Below are 14398 nucleotides of genomic sequence, written 5' to 3'. Positions count from 1 at the left end.
ATGTGCTCAGACAGTGGGTGCAGGGGCATGTTGCGTGACATGCATGTGCTCAAGGAGAGGTCTCACACAGACAAGTATTCATGCTTTATCACGTCTGTCTCCTGTGCCAGACTCCTGAGACAGCTGAGGGCAAGAAGCAAGGAAGCAAAGTGCCCCTGGGTGTTTATCCATAAAGCAGGCTCCCCACGATGTGCCAGCCCACCCAGGTGCCAGGGTCCACCTCCTGCTCACCTGTGTTTCTGTGGCAGCACGTCTAGTGGCTGTGAACACTGTAGCCTGCAGCAGGAGCAGTTCTTATGCTTTAGATTGGATTTTTAATTTGTATGATGATTCTTTTTTATCTACAACCTTATTTCTTTTAGGTCTAATTTAGTTTCTTTCAGACCCAGAGGGGTTGCCCAGCTCCATGGTTTGATGTAGATGTTTTTTTTCAAACATGAACGTGTGATTAGGGTCTGTGAGACGGGGCTTGCCAGCATGGACTTGTCCCTGGAAGGAACAGTGTCGGGGGGATGCTGGGGTTTGAGATGAGAGCCTAACTGCCCTGACCATCTCCTCTCCACAGACTTTCAGTGCAACGCCCCCCTGGGGATGGAGTCGGGCCGGATCGCGAATGAGCAGATCAGCGCATCGTCAACCTACTCTGATGGGCGGTGGACCCCACAGCAGAGCCGGCTCCATGGCGATGACAATGGCTGGACCCCCAACCTGGACTCCAACAAGGAATACCTCCAGGTGCGTGTTCAATACCCAGGGGTGTGAAGCATGTGTGCACATTGATGAGCAGGAGGGTGGCTCTCAAACAGAGTAGTCAAAAGACCGAAAATAAACACACATACCATTTATTAAACACACATACCAGAGAATGCCATTTATTCATCTGCCCAAGCATACATGTGTGCCAGACACAAGTAGACTGTACCAGGCCCTGGGCTGCTTGCTGGAGTGCACTGAGTGGTAGAAGGGACCCCTGTCCCTGCCCTCATGGAGATCTAGACCTGGAAGAAGAGGCCTGGCCAGGATGCTGTTTGCTCTATCACTGTAGATATCCAGGGAACATTCCATAAGCAGTTCAGATCTTCCCCTCCTGGCATGGGGAGCCTCAGAGGCCTGGGCCATGCTCCTGCAGGCAGGTCGGCTGAGGTGCTAAGGAGCATGGTGGCGTCTTATGGCCTCCGCTGCTTGGAGCCCTGCCAGGGAGGTTGCGCCCAGAGCTATCAGGAGGACACATGAGAAAATGTCCTAACCAGGAACAGAACTCCAGCTGCCCAGATGCCCAGATGCCTGGCAGCGACTTTGCAGACTGTTGTTTGCCTCTTTCTGAGTAAGACTCACAGCCATGTTGAGTCATCTTCCCGCGCTGCAGATGAGGCTGGCTCTTGTCTCCTGGGAAAGAGTAAACAGGGGAAGAACCAGCCACCAGCCCCATGCTAGAGCAGCGGCTACTCTTATGATACACAAATGGCAGCCTGTGACCCATGACAGGCCTGCCCTAGCTCTGACATGACTTGGTGACCTCTGCTCTAAGAAGACATTGGAGCAGACAATAGGAGAGGGGGAGAGACCCCTTAGCAACTCCAGGGAGTCCACAGAGGCTCTTACAGCACAAGCCCAAGGCCACTGTCACTGCCTCTCCAAAAATTCTTCTCATCCTGCAGAGCTTCCAAAAAGTTCTGCTGTAGAGGTGGCCTTCCATACTTGGGTCCTCAATTGTATATGCTCTCTTCTTGCTGCCCACCTGTTTCTGTTTGCAAGAATGGCACCACGTGCTGATCTGAATGTTTAATGCTGACCCATCGTGAGTGACCTAAAACCACTGCCTGAATTGACATTTATCCTTGCACACTGGCTACATTTTGGTCATGTGGAGATTGCCATTAAGAAACACTGTGTCCAGCAAAGGAATGACATCCAGCAATTTCCAAAAGGGCTTGGCATTGTGGGAGGGTAGGACCTCAAAGTGCTGACAGGAGGTCAGAGGTCAGGACCTGGTGCATAAGCCTAATTGCTTGGACAGACTCTGCATGCCCTCTGACCCCTCAGCAACCTGAGTGACAAGATGGACAGTGGAGCCAGGGGGTGTGGGGAGGGGGCCACTGTGAACCGTGACTTTCATGACGAGGGCATGAGAAGTGCGTTGGATGGAACTGGGCTGGGGCAGGGGCATATGTAGCCTAGCTCCTTCAGAACAGCATCTGTCTCCACCATCTGAGGTGACTGGAGTGCAGTGAGGAGGGGTCATTCTTCTAGATGTTCAATGATTAGGAAAAACGGAGCGATGTCCATTCAGATTTGTAAAAGAGAGAACAAGGAAAGAAAATAAGCCATATCTTTAAGGCATCTGATTCGGTGTCAGATAAATTGAGTTTTTTGTCCAGTGGATTTGCAAACTGACACTAACTACAACTGTCTCTGTGGTGCCAAGGCGCAGGCTGAGAGCAGAGTCTAACGATGTGTCCTCGCAGGAGCCCTGCTCCATGTGGGAGGCCGGCCCTTACTCCTGTTCTGTCTTTCCAGGTGGACCTGCACTTTTTGACCATACTCACAGCCATTGCCACACAGGGAGCAGTTTCCAGGGAGACCCAGAACGGCTACTACATCAAGTCCTACAAGCTGGAGGTCAGCACCAATGGCGAGGACTGGATGGTATACCGGCATGGCAAGAACCACAAGGTGAGTCCTGTGATTGGCTTGCTGGAGCAGCCAGAAGGTGGGACTGGCATCTGGCCATGCCCACGCAGGAGAGGGGACTGATGGAGAGACTTGAGAGTAACCCACAGTGGCAAGGGGCACACCAGCCTGGAAAACTTTCCTGCTTTGGCTGAAGTAACCTGAAAACACAGCTTCTCCTGCAGGCGGCCCAAGCAATTAGGCTTCTGCACCAGGTCCTGACCTCTGACCTCCTCTCAGCATTTTGCACTGCAGAAAACCAGCTTGCGGCGCCTGACTTCAAATGACAGGGAGGATACATCCCAGTCATGTCCCCGCTCAGGACTCAATGAGTATTTGTGGCCAAGTCCCTCGCACATGCTGGGTGGACAGTCACAGAAGGGCAGCTGTTGCCAGTCGGGAGTTACTGAGATCCTGAGGAGGCTATACAGTGTCCCACAGAAGTAAGAGGACCGGGAGGAATGAGGAATTGAGCCTGCCAGGACCTGCTCAGCCATGCCCAGCAAGAAGACACTAAATTATCCAGCCAGTGCCTCTGCATCGCAGACCCCTTGGCAGGGTCCGTGTAGGTGATGGCTTTGGCTGTGCATGCATGTGGCAGAGGGTCTGGTCCCTCCCTCTCTTAAGTACATGGCGCTCTGGGTCTGCAGCCAGTGCGGCAAATCTGGCTGCATGGCACACGCAGCACGTGAGGGCTCCTTGGAGACTGCCTGTGTCACCTATGTGGGACACAGACGTCCGTGATGCAAGCTCAGGCACGGTGCCTGGCAGACAGGGGCTGGCTATGAGGTCAGGAAGGAGAGCGTGATGTGCCTGGGATTCCCATAGACCACAACCACTTGGTCTTCTACAGAGCTGCAGGTCTGCCTGGTTCTACTCTGTTGGGGGAAATTGTCAACATGGGGCATGCGTGGTCTAGAGGGTCTAGAGACCCTATCCAAAGGGCATCTCCTTGACCCCTGTCACTGCCCCAAGACAGTTTGGCTATGGTCAGTGACACCAGAAATCTCAGACCCAGAAAATCTTGAACCCTAATGTTAGCAGTCTCACTTGGGAAATGGAAGTTTTTAAAGGAGTGGACACTTTAAAAATCAAAGTTGCCATCGTAACACCGCTCCATCCATCTGAAAATCATGGCTTCTGGGTTTTCCCAGGTATCATATGCACAGAGTTACCCCATTTCCCCATAAAGGAAGTGAGATGCTTAGCAGAGACATTAGGAGCTCCTAGGCTAAGTCCTCACCCCACCCCACGCTTTCCAATTAGAAACTGGTGGATCCTGGAAGCTTGGTGGTTGGCGGGGCCAGCAGTAAGGCCAGCAGTGGGGCAGGCGTGGTCCCCAGGGAGGGGAGCAGGCTCCTTTGCCTGGCTCCCTGTCCAGCACAATGACTAAGCACGCAGGCCAGAGGGAGGTGGTAGCATGAGCTGATGCTAAATGCGCAGATGTGCCGGATGCTATTTAAAGCAGCATCTGTAGGAAAGCCGCTGTGAAAATACCTTAGCGTTGCTCACTTGGGCTGAAAATCCTCCCAGCTCCATCCCAGTGTTCACTCTGTGGGAGACAGTCCTAGAAACTGAGTTTCACGTCCTGGTCTTTAGAATGATCCTCTACTTTTCCACGTTGGCTGCATTCTCACCCACTCTTGGGGCCCCTCTTCTCACCCTCAGCTACATTTCTTTCCTAGTTAGGGTTTTGGTTCTGGTGAATCAGCCCTGCCCACACACTGGGAGCTGGGCATAGGCAAAGCCCTTCTCTTCCCACTAGAAATGCATCCTCTGTGTACTTGGGGGGAGGCAAGAAGGTGGGAAGCTGCCAGTGAGGTGTCGCCCACGCCACAGGCACCCTCGTCCACCTGTCTCTCCAGCAAACACCATCCCGGCCACCCCTCGGCCAACAGATCCTCTCTCAGATGTCCACATTTAGTGGACAGGTGAAGTGCCAAGACAGGACCCAGTGGGAAAGTGAGGCGAAGATGGAGGCTGCCCTCCCTGGCAGGGAGGGGAGGATTTGCAGATGTCTTTCTGGTACGTCAGAGGAAAGCGCGATGGTGATGCTGGGGCAGAAGTGTGGGAACTCAATTTCAACTCCCTGGTCACTGTCAACACCAGCACAGTGCACCAGACACCAAGGCACTGGGGAAAGTGGAGAGAGGTGAGATTAATGAGCTCTCGGGGGCAGGTGGGGGCAGCTGTGCTAGGTCTTTGCAGAAAACTGTTTATGGTTTGGATCCAGGCCGGGCCTATGCCAAATGACTTCCCTCTTGCTATCAGGAGGCAAGGAAGATTGAGGAGCTTCCCCTGACAGGGAGCAGCCTCTTTTGGTCTCTCTCCATCCAGCAGGTGAGCAGGAGGCTCCCAAGAGAGCCAGCTCACGGCCGCTGGGCTGTCGCGAGCCTCCCCTGGGCACAACACAGCAGTCACGTGGGCCACGTGCACAGCATGCCCCAAGTCCTGGTCCAGTTCCATGTGCTATACATAGAAGGCTGGTACTCTCACATAGGGCAAGACTCCTTGTGTGAATTCTTGGCATGAACCACAAGGCGATAGCACATCACCTAGTGGAACCATGGCAACCTTCAAGCTCCCTGAGATTGTACAGGTTGCTTCATGTACATTCCTCCAGAAACCATGAATAGAAGTGGCTTCTTTGTGCTAGTAATATCCCAGATCAAGGCATGGCATTGTCCATGCGGTGGTAGACAGTTCACATGTTTGCGCATAACTCCAGGCAAAGGCGTGCACACACGTGCCAAGAGGGTATGTGGAGGGCAGTGGGACAGACTCAGCATGAGGTCAAAGTCGAGGTTCTGCCCTCCTCTGAGCTGGCCTAGAGGGTAGGCTGTGCCTGAGGAACAGACCCAAGATGGTGGCAGGACAGGGGACAGAGACCATCACGCTTACCTGTCTAGGCAGAAGCCCAGTTCTCATCATTTGACTCACATGGGCATCTCCATGCTGACGTAGCTCTGGGTATCTTGCTCTTAGTCACAGTGTGGTTAAGTTGCTCTGATGTATTCAGAAAAAACTGGGGCCAAAAGAGAGTCTGTGGGGTGCTAGATACACTCTGGCATCCAGATTGAGGCTAGCAGGCGAGGTGGGTGAGGAAAGGCTTGGGCTCCCATGAAAAGGGGCGGGGGCAACTGAGCATCTGATGTCACTCCAGTCATGGCCTCCAAAGTGTTCAGAACATCCTCGGGCACTGGCTTGTTCGCCTCCAAGTTTCATAGTGCCCACAGACAGTGGAATGGAAGCTCTCAGAGACCAAGTGACTCTCTCAGGGACTGGGAACCATGGAGTTCTGTGGAGGTACCCAGTTGCCAGTATGGGTTCCTGGCTGGTGCTCCCTGGCTGACCCAGGCCTGCCCCTGATCTTGCATCTGGAGGGAAGCAGCTTCCTACTGAGTTCCATCTCAGTGCTGAGAGTGCGCGTGCCTGGAGAATGTTCCTAGAGTGTGGACTGGGCCCAGCCGCTAAATTGTGAGGGCACAGAGCTGAAAGATGTTGCTGTTTATTTGGCTTGATCACATCCCTTCAAAACAAACAAACAGGCCATTTCAAAAATCCTCTGTCCTATATTTACTTTCTAAATTATAAAACAAATCATGTTTAAATCAGAGACTGGTGAGGAAAGGAAAGTGGTGTCAGAAAACCAACCCCCAACCACTGACTCCCAGCATGGGGTGTGTGACATCTGACTCCTTCGACAATGTCTTGTGCGACCTTGGTTACTTTTGATCAGGTCTGTGTTTTCGTGTCTCCGCCCACCGTAGCTAGCTCCACGGCTGCCACAGCAGGGCACCCGGGATCTGGAGGGAAGACCTGCAGGCAGGGTTGATGTGCTAGACCTACAGAGCTCTTCTTGAGCAGAAGCAGGTTACCAACTTGAAAAGCAACAAAGTCCCACAGGATACTTACCAGCCTCTCAGCCTCTCTTAAAACGTGGGTCTGGGATGGACTGTGGTGAATCATCCAGATCTATCTCTGCATCAGATGGTGCCTCAGGCAAATGTTGCCCATTCCACCCCAGCCTCATTCTTCTCTTGAGGATGCCATTATTCCTTCCATTAATCATCCATGGCCAGCGCAGTGGCTCACACTTGTAATCCCAGCACTTTGGGAGGCTGAGGTAGGAGGATCACTTGAGGACAGGAGTTCAAGACCAACCTGGGCAACATAGCAAGACCTCATCTCTACAAAATTTTTTTTAAAAATCATTTGTGTTCCCAAAGAACCTTCATCTTTAACCTAGTGGATGGCTGGCATCTCTCATTCCTGCTGTGGTGGTAATGTGGCTGTGTTTTACGTAAAATGAGGACAGTGCATTACAGTGCAGACAGTGCCTAGCAGGCTTCAGCCTTCAGACGTCACAGATGTGCGGCATGGTCTAACCACGGCTGTGTGTGCTCTGAAGAGGGCTGACATCCTTTCAAGTTCAAGTCCCTGAATGTATCTGCCCCCCTTAATTAGGACCGAGCCCAGCCCAGTGCTGAGGTAATTAGGTTTGAGCCTTATCCACTTTCCATGGGATGAGCTCAGACCTCTAGCCTCCCCACTTAGTCAGCTCCAGGGAGAATGTCATTAGGCAGGAGCTCGGGCCTCTTCCATCAGGCCCTGAGGCTAGTGTCACCCTTCCCCATGGGTGCTGCACTGTCCCCACAGGCTGGGACCCACCCCACACACACCACCCCCTCCCAGTGCTTGCAGCCTTGACGCTAAATCCCTGGTGCTCCTAGGTCCCTGTGAGGCACAGAGGCCAGTGACAAAGCAAATGGGATGTGGAAGGAAGGGTGCCATGGCTTTGCCTGGGCCGAGATGTTACTGTTCCTGCCCCGGCAAGTCTGGATAAGCTCTGGGGAAGGGGACTTGCCCCCTGCTGTCACCTGGCCCAAGTTCCTTGGGCTGCTGAGATTCCACCAGAAGAGGCTGCAGGTGACAGGGGCCTCAGAGGCCTCACTCCATGTTCCCTGGGCTAAAGATACCTCCTGAGAAAACCCTTGAGAGGAGGTCTTCCAGTGTGGAGGGCCCGTCTCACCAATGGGGAATGTCTATTCTTCCTTCTGTCTCCCTGGGGACGCCGGCCATTCCCTCCCTCCACCCCTAGTCTCTGAGCTGCCCTCCTCCCATAATTTCCTATCCCAGAGCCTGAAACCCTAATCCTGGTAGTAGGCCATGTGCCAGGGCTCAGCGTCTCAATGGAGTAACATAACCCCCTGGTAGAGCCTGCGGCCCCAGGCCCACACAGATGGAGACATGCATTCCCCCAGGATATGGCCGCCTGCTCCTCTCCCTCCTCCTCCTCCTTGCCATGAGAGCTTCTTGATGACAAAAACAGCCCCAGAGTAGAGGGGGACAGCACGGGGGCAGCACAGTCACGCATGGTCACCCTGCTCTCGCCTGATCTCACTCTCTTTCCTAATTTACATATACAAATCATATTTGCATTTATATATCCACACACATACACATTCCTCCTAACTCTGTATCTGGCTAACTTCCCACATCCACTAGAATGAAAGAAGCTTTAAAATTGTTTTATCATCTTTAAAGGGAACTTTTAAAAGAAAAATCTCAGGGCCCTGATTTACAAATAGCAAGGAGAAGGCCCGCCTCCTTAATATCATTTCCTACCTGCAGCAGTCTCTCCCCCTTGCCCGGTTGGTGCGACAAATTAACTAAGCGGGAAGTAATCATTGATTGGTGGTTCATTTTTACATGTAGACCCGGTGGTGGTTTTGGAGAAGATGTCAGGGAAGGGGCGAGGAGGAGGACAGTGTTGCAGTTGGTGAGTGAGTGGGTCAGCCTGATTGCCTGAGCCTGGGTTCTAAGATGTGCCACTGGACCCCCAGTCTCTGCTCTCCGTCTCTCCTCCTCTCTCGCCTCCTCCTCCTCCCCCTTGAGCATCTGTGCCAAGTCCATTGAAAAGGAGAACTTTGGATGCAATGAAACATTTATTAGCAGAGAGAAATATTTATTTTCAAAAAAGAAGATCTCACACACGATTCCTACCTCAGGGCTCCAATCGGTGCTGTCTTTGAAAATTTCCCAGTTTCTTTGCAGTCCCTGAAGCTGGCTGAGTTCAGATATTTACACACCACAAGTATGAAGAGACAGACGGGTACAGGCCAGAACTCAAGCCCTGCTCCAGCCAAGGCAGTACACACAGGCGAAACACTGTCCATGCACCACAGCGTCTACCTTATATGGGAGTCACAACAGTGGGGGCCACCATGAGCCCATGCAGTCTCTCCTCCCAGGAACTCAGAGACTTGGACAGAGTCTTCCATTCCTCTGGGCAGGTATGATGACACATCCTGGGCACCCAGATGGCATGATAGCACATAGCGTTCACATTGTCCTGGGTCCCTGGATAGCATAATGACATGTAGTGTCCACATTGTCCTGGGCACCCAGATGACACATGGTGTCCACACTGTCCTGGGACCCTGGATGGCATGATGACAAGTAGCATCCATAGCATCCTAGGTACCCAGATAGCACAATGGCACGTAGCATCCACATTGTCCTGGGCCCCTGGATGGCACAATAGCACATAGCATCCACATGGTTCTGAGCACCCAGGTGGCACAATGACACATAGCATCCACACCATCCTGGGCACCCTGATGGCCCCTGGTGGCCATCTCCGGCCCCTGGATGGCATGATGACACGTAGCATCCACACCATCCTGGGCACCCTGATAGCATGATACATAGCATCCACATCGTTCTGAGCTCCTGGATGGCATGATGGCACATAGCATCTATACCATCCTGGAAACCCAAATGACATGAAACCTAGCATCCACACAGTCCTGGGCCCTTAGATGGCACAATTACCCTTAGTGTCCACCCTATCCTGGGTACCCAAGTGGCATGACAACATGTAATGTCCTCACCATCCTGGGCCCCAGAATGGCAAAATGACATATAGAGTCCACACTGTCCTAGGCCCATGGATGGCACAATGACACATAGCATCCACACCATCCTGGGTACCCAGATGGCACAATGACTCGTAGCATCCACACTGTCCTTGCTCCCTGGATGACACATAGTATCTACACCATCCTGGTTACACAAATGGCATGATGACACATAGTGTCCATGCCATCCTGGGTACCCAGATGGCACAGTGACACATAGCATCCACACCATCCCGGACCCTTGGATGGCACAGTGACATACGATGTTCACACTGTCCTGGGCACCCAGATGGCACAATGACACATAGCATCTATACTGTCCTGGCCCCTGGATGTTGAAGGTAAAGATCAGTGGTAGATAGGAAAGGGATTTAAGCCTCCCCGCCATGCCCCCACCCCCCAGAGGCATATCAGGTGGGCAGGCTGTGGTGCTTATTGGCAAGGTCACTGCATGTTTTAAGATAACTTCAGGAGGGATCAGCAAAGTAGAGGCAGCAGAGACTAGAAATGGGGGTGAGACCAGAAGGAGTGACCTCAGAAGCCATCAGTGATGCATTCTGGTTGGTAGCTTCATACTAGATTATATGTATATACATTATTTTATTTTAAATCATATTACATAATCCACACCTTGCAGACCCACAGGCATGGGGAAGATACATCGGCCTTTTCCTGGGGGGCGTAGATAACAGCCAACTGAGATACTGGGTGGCAACTGATAATTGACAGGACCCCCCCGCCGAGTTGCAAATCAGAAACCCATGAACCGCTATGGTCTTTCTGAAAACAACCTGAAGGTCTCAGGGATCAATTGAAAAGTGTTAGATTTTGTTCAGAATTCAGCAAGGCACCAGATGGATTGTCCAGACCACTTTGTATAGTGGATTGTTTTTTAAATGTGGTTTACAGAGATGCACTTGAAGAAATTTCTGTGCTCCACACAGCTTATTTGTTAACACACAGACATGTATATATTCTTAATAATTACAACACAATCAACACTGTCTCCAGAAAGCAAGGGTCACCTTGAACATGCTCCTGATTTTCCTTTGGCTGCTAAACTTCCATATAAAGATTTTTCTTTTAAAATTAAAATGCTATCCTCTGTGATCCAGTTTTTGGAGCAGGTGTTAAATCCAGTCACTGTGTTAGATGTTGGCCTACCTGGGCATCTCATACTCAGCCACCCTCTGAGTTCTCTCAGCATTGTGGATGCCACACTGCAAAGTTAAGGCCTGAGCGTCTGGTCGTCAAAGTGGACTTGGGAGTCACGGCTTTCGGAACTTGAACTCTCCCACTTGCCTGAAGATCCACTGTGACTTGAGCATTGGCATCTATTCTGACGCCAGTCCTGGGTGTGGGGCCAGCAGGGAGAGCCAGTGTACCCTCTTATCTGTCTGCAAGCCTGTTATCGACTTTATGTTCTTGAAGGAGAAGCCAGGGCATCTAAGGTTGATGGATTTGCCGATAGTGGCTCAGCAAGCTGGCAGGGAACAGGGAGTAAAACCAATCTCCTGGCTCCGTTTCCCGTGCACACACCCGTTACCTTGCATTGCCTCCACTAGAAGCCAAGAGTCCATCTCAGGGAACCTGATCAGAACACTGGTGGAAGGTGATTCTAAAGCCACAGAAGCATCGAGAAAGCTATAAAGATGTATTATATATGATCGCATTTACCAACTATAAATAGGGAAGATGCAAGGAGGAAGATAGAGACTTTGTGAGTCCATTGGGTCATGAGAAATAGAAACTGCTTAATGTTTCATTAAAAATGGATTTTCATAAATTGCACTTTGGTATCTTTGGGCGCAAGACAGCATGCAGGGACTGAGGCGTTGTTATTCGTGACTCTTGGTTATTAATAATTTGAACTGTTATTGAACCAGTACATCAACAGGCCTGCTCTCCTTGTGAATGGGGCACTCCCCTGTGCGCTGGCTCAATCCAAGTGCATAAAGAACCCACAGCACTCGTCCACAGCAGCACCGAGGCTCTAGGGACCACGGGTAACTGAGACACCCATCCTATAGTAGATGCTCTCAGAGTCCCAACCTCAAGGACGCTTGCAGAAAGGCCCAGGAGGACCTCCCAGCCCAGCCTGCACAGGCCCCTCGTTTAACAGGTCAAGGGATCTGAGACACTTGCCCATGCTTGTGAGCTAGTTGGCAGCAGAGCCTGGCCCTGGCTCTTGGTTCAGTGATATTTGTATACCTCTGCATTACACTCAGGGTGACAGTGTGTGAGAGCTCTTGAGAGACTACATGGCTCCTCCAGTAAGGCTTATGGAGGACGAAGGCGGAGGCTGGAGGCAGAGGCCAGAGGCGGCTCCCAGCACCAGGGCAAGAGAACAGGAAGTAACTGAGCTCCGAACTGAGGAGGGTGATTTGCAGCCAGGATCTTTCGTTTGACTCCAGGCAGAAGGGGGTGACTGGAGCAGCAGAGTGGAGGCCAAGAGGGGAGAGACGCACCATGTACCTCCCTCCTTGCTGATGCCATGGCAGCTAGAGTTTGGGGTCCTCCAAAGCCCGTGGCCACATGTGTCATGAGACGCCTGAGGCCTCCCAGCATGTGCACACAACATGTACATCCCCACCCACGTGGCCCAGGAATGGAGGGTCAGGCGAGGTAAAACTGGGTACAAAAATCTCACACTACGGAGCCATAGCCGTGGCCAAGTTCAGATTCACGCAGCACTCCAGTAATGTATCCACACGCCACCAGAAGCTTCCTATGTAAACTTAAAGCACCTCCAGATGAGGCCACACATAGTCCTGCCACACCCTCTGGGGCAGCTCGGTGGGCCCACAGCACACAATGCCTATCCCAAATAAGCACAGTGCTGCTTTGGCTTCTTCCTAGCCAAAACAAAGCAAAAATAAGCAGCTCCTGCCTCTCACTGATGCTAGGAAGAAGAATTAAACTCTTCTCCTTGGATCCACTTCCTGGATCCCTTTCCAGGAACTGCAGAGACTTTTACCAGCACGGAGAAGCAGAATCAGGCACCATTTAGACTTTCCCAAGGGTCTGTCCCTAACTGAGACCTCCCCCAGGGGTTGTCCCTAACTGACACCTCCCCCTGGAGTCTGTCCCTAATTGAGGCCTCCCCCAGGGGTCTCTCCCTAACTGAGGCCATCCCTGGGAGTCTGTCCTTCCTCCCCAGCTGACTTTATTGTCTCACCTTCCTCATCTTCAGACACCATGCAAGAAGCAGCAGAATGAAACCTGAGAGAGAGGCCTGGCCAAGCAGCCCTTCCTCTGTGCACCCTTCTGCCAGCATGGCAGCAGAGGAGGAAGCTGACGCCTTTAGGACACGGAGAGAGGGCTTCCTGGGGGAGAAGGGGCAGCAGGATGTAGTGAACTGAGCCCCAGAACAGGAGCATATACTGAATCAGGTGGGCAATGAAATCTGTCTCCCCCTTATGGGTCTCGAGCAAGTCAGACCCCCTATTTGGGGGCAAAAAGCATCATTTCTCTCCCTCATCTGTCGTGTTGTCAGCCGGTTCTCACTCTTGACCTTAGCAGACAGGGAATAAAGGGTTCCAGGAGTCTAGTTAATGGGGAAGAAAGGACTACAGGCTGGAAACTTCTGTGTGGCTCTTTACTCTCACTCAAAGCCATCTGAAGTGGGATGGTCCACTCTCATGGAGAGCATGTCACTGAGCAGCCCCCCCACCACCACCTTGCAGCCCACCCTTGAGGACCCAAGGACTCCATGACACCTAGCCACCTAGGTAAACACTGCAAAAGTACAAATGGGTGAGAGTCCTCTTAGGAAACCAAAGCTTAAAGCCTAAAACTTGACAAGGGCCTTGCATCCAGACAGATGTCTCTGAGTCTCAGTTTCCACATCAGTAAAGAGATGATGATACCTGCCTCCTGGCGTACTGTAGACACATGGTGTCTGCACTCACAGGTGTTGCCTATGTCTGGCTCAAAAGTAAAACCGGTTTCCTCCTTCCTCTCATGCCCCAAACACTGGAGCCATAGTCCCTGCACAGGCAACACGGCCAACTTATGGAGGGCGGCAGGGGCAGGCTTGGGGTCCTGTGGCTGCGTTGCCCTGAGACGAATGGTTTGGAAGTAGGAGCGAATCCTGAGAGACCAAGAAAACTCACATGTGCTGCCCCAGTTGCTTTCTCTTTAGTGGGCAGCCTGAGCCGCGAGCAGCCCATCTGGCAATGATTGATTGGGGCCATCTGGGTAGCTAGGGCTTGCTTCTACCGCATGGGCAGAAGCTGCCTGAGAAGGCCTTCCTCCCTCAGGGATGCCCAGGGTAGATTTCATGATGGGCCGGGGCTGCTGTTGGAAGAGGCTGCGGTGGGCTCCCAGGGACCGTCTGCAACCCTGACCTCACCACAAAGACCCAGATAACTGGGAAGCAGGTTGACAAAGGCCACCGGGTGGCCAGTGCCCCTCATCTCACCCACTCAGGTCTGGCCTCAAGTCACTAACTGACAGTACGAAGCACTTTGTGGTGACCGTCGCTCTGCGGAGGGTCTTGGGAGCCTGTGACCTGGGGAGGAGACAATGTTGCCATCAAGCCTGGTGCATGGCAGGCTGGCTGTAAAGACGCCATCTCCACATGGTTTGAGGAGCCTCTGCTTTCCTCTCTCAGCTTCTGAAGGGTTTCATTCCTCCCTCACTCTCAGCCCAGAGGCAGATTTTCCTTCCTCTGAATGTTTTTGTGAGAACCGTTGACTGTTTTCAAGTTGGAACTATGTGAGAAATTAACTTTTTTTGCAATGTTTCTAAAACAGCCCCAAACAGCACCCTCACTGGTTACTGCTCAGCCTGAGGGCGGAAAC

General features: G+C 52.1%; 1 protein-coding gene across 4 annotated transcripts in view; it reads left to right on the top strand.

Moving 5' to 3' along the window:
- Positions 1-14398, top strand: part of NRP2 (neuropilin 2) — a 106444-nt gene that overhangs the window by 41804 nt on the left and 50242 nt on the right. For all 4 annotated transcript variants that reach the window (XM_021713685.1, XM_021713684.1, XM_021713683.1 and 1 more), the window contains 2 exons: positions 566-735; positions 2518-2673. In XM_021713685.1, the coding sequence (XP_021569360.1) occupies positions 566-735; positions 2518-2673 (326 nt within the window). The remainder of the gene's footprint in view (positions 1-565; positions 736-2517; positions 2674-14398) is intronic.

This window comes from Carlito syrichta, unplaced genomic scaffold (genome assembly GCF_000164805.1).
Source record: "Carlito syrichta isolate Samal-C Ts95f unplaced genomic scaffold, Tarsius_syrichta-2.0.1 Scaffold304675, whole genome shotgun sequence".
Classification (NCBI taxonomy): Eukaryota; Metazoa; Chordata; class Mammalia; order Primates; family Tarsiidae; genus Carlito; species Carlito syrichta.
This window is presented reverse-complemented; position numbering and strand designations above follow the sequence as displayed.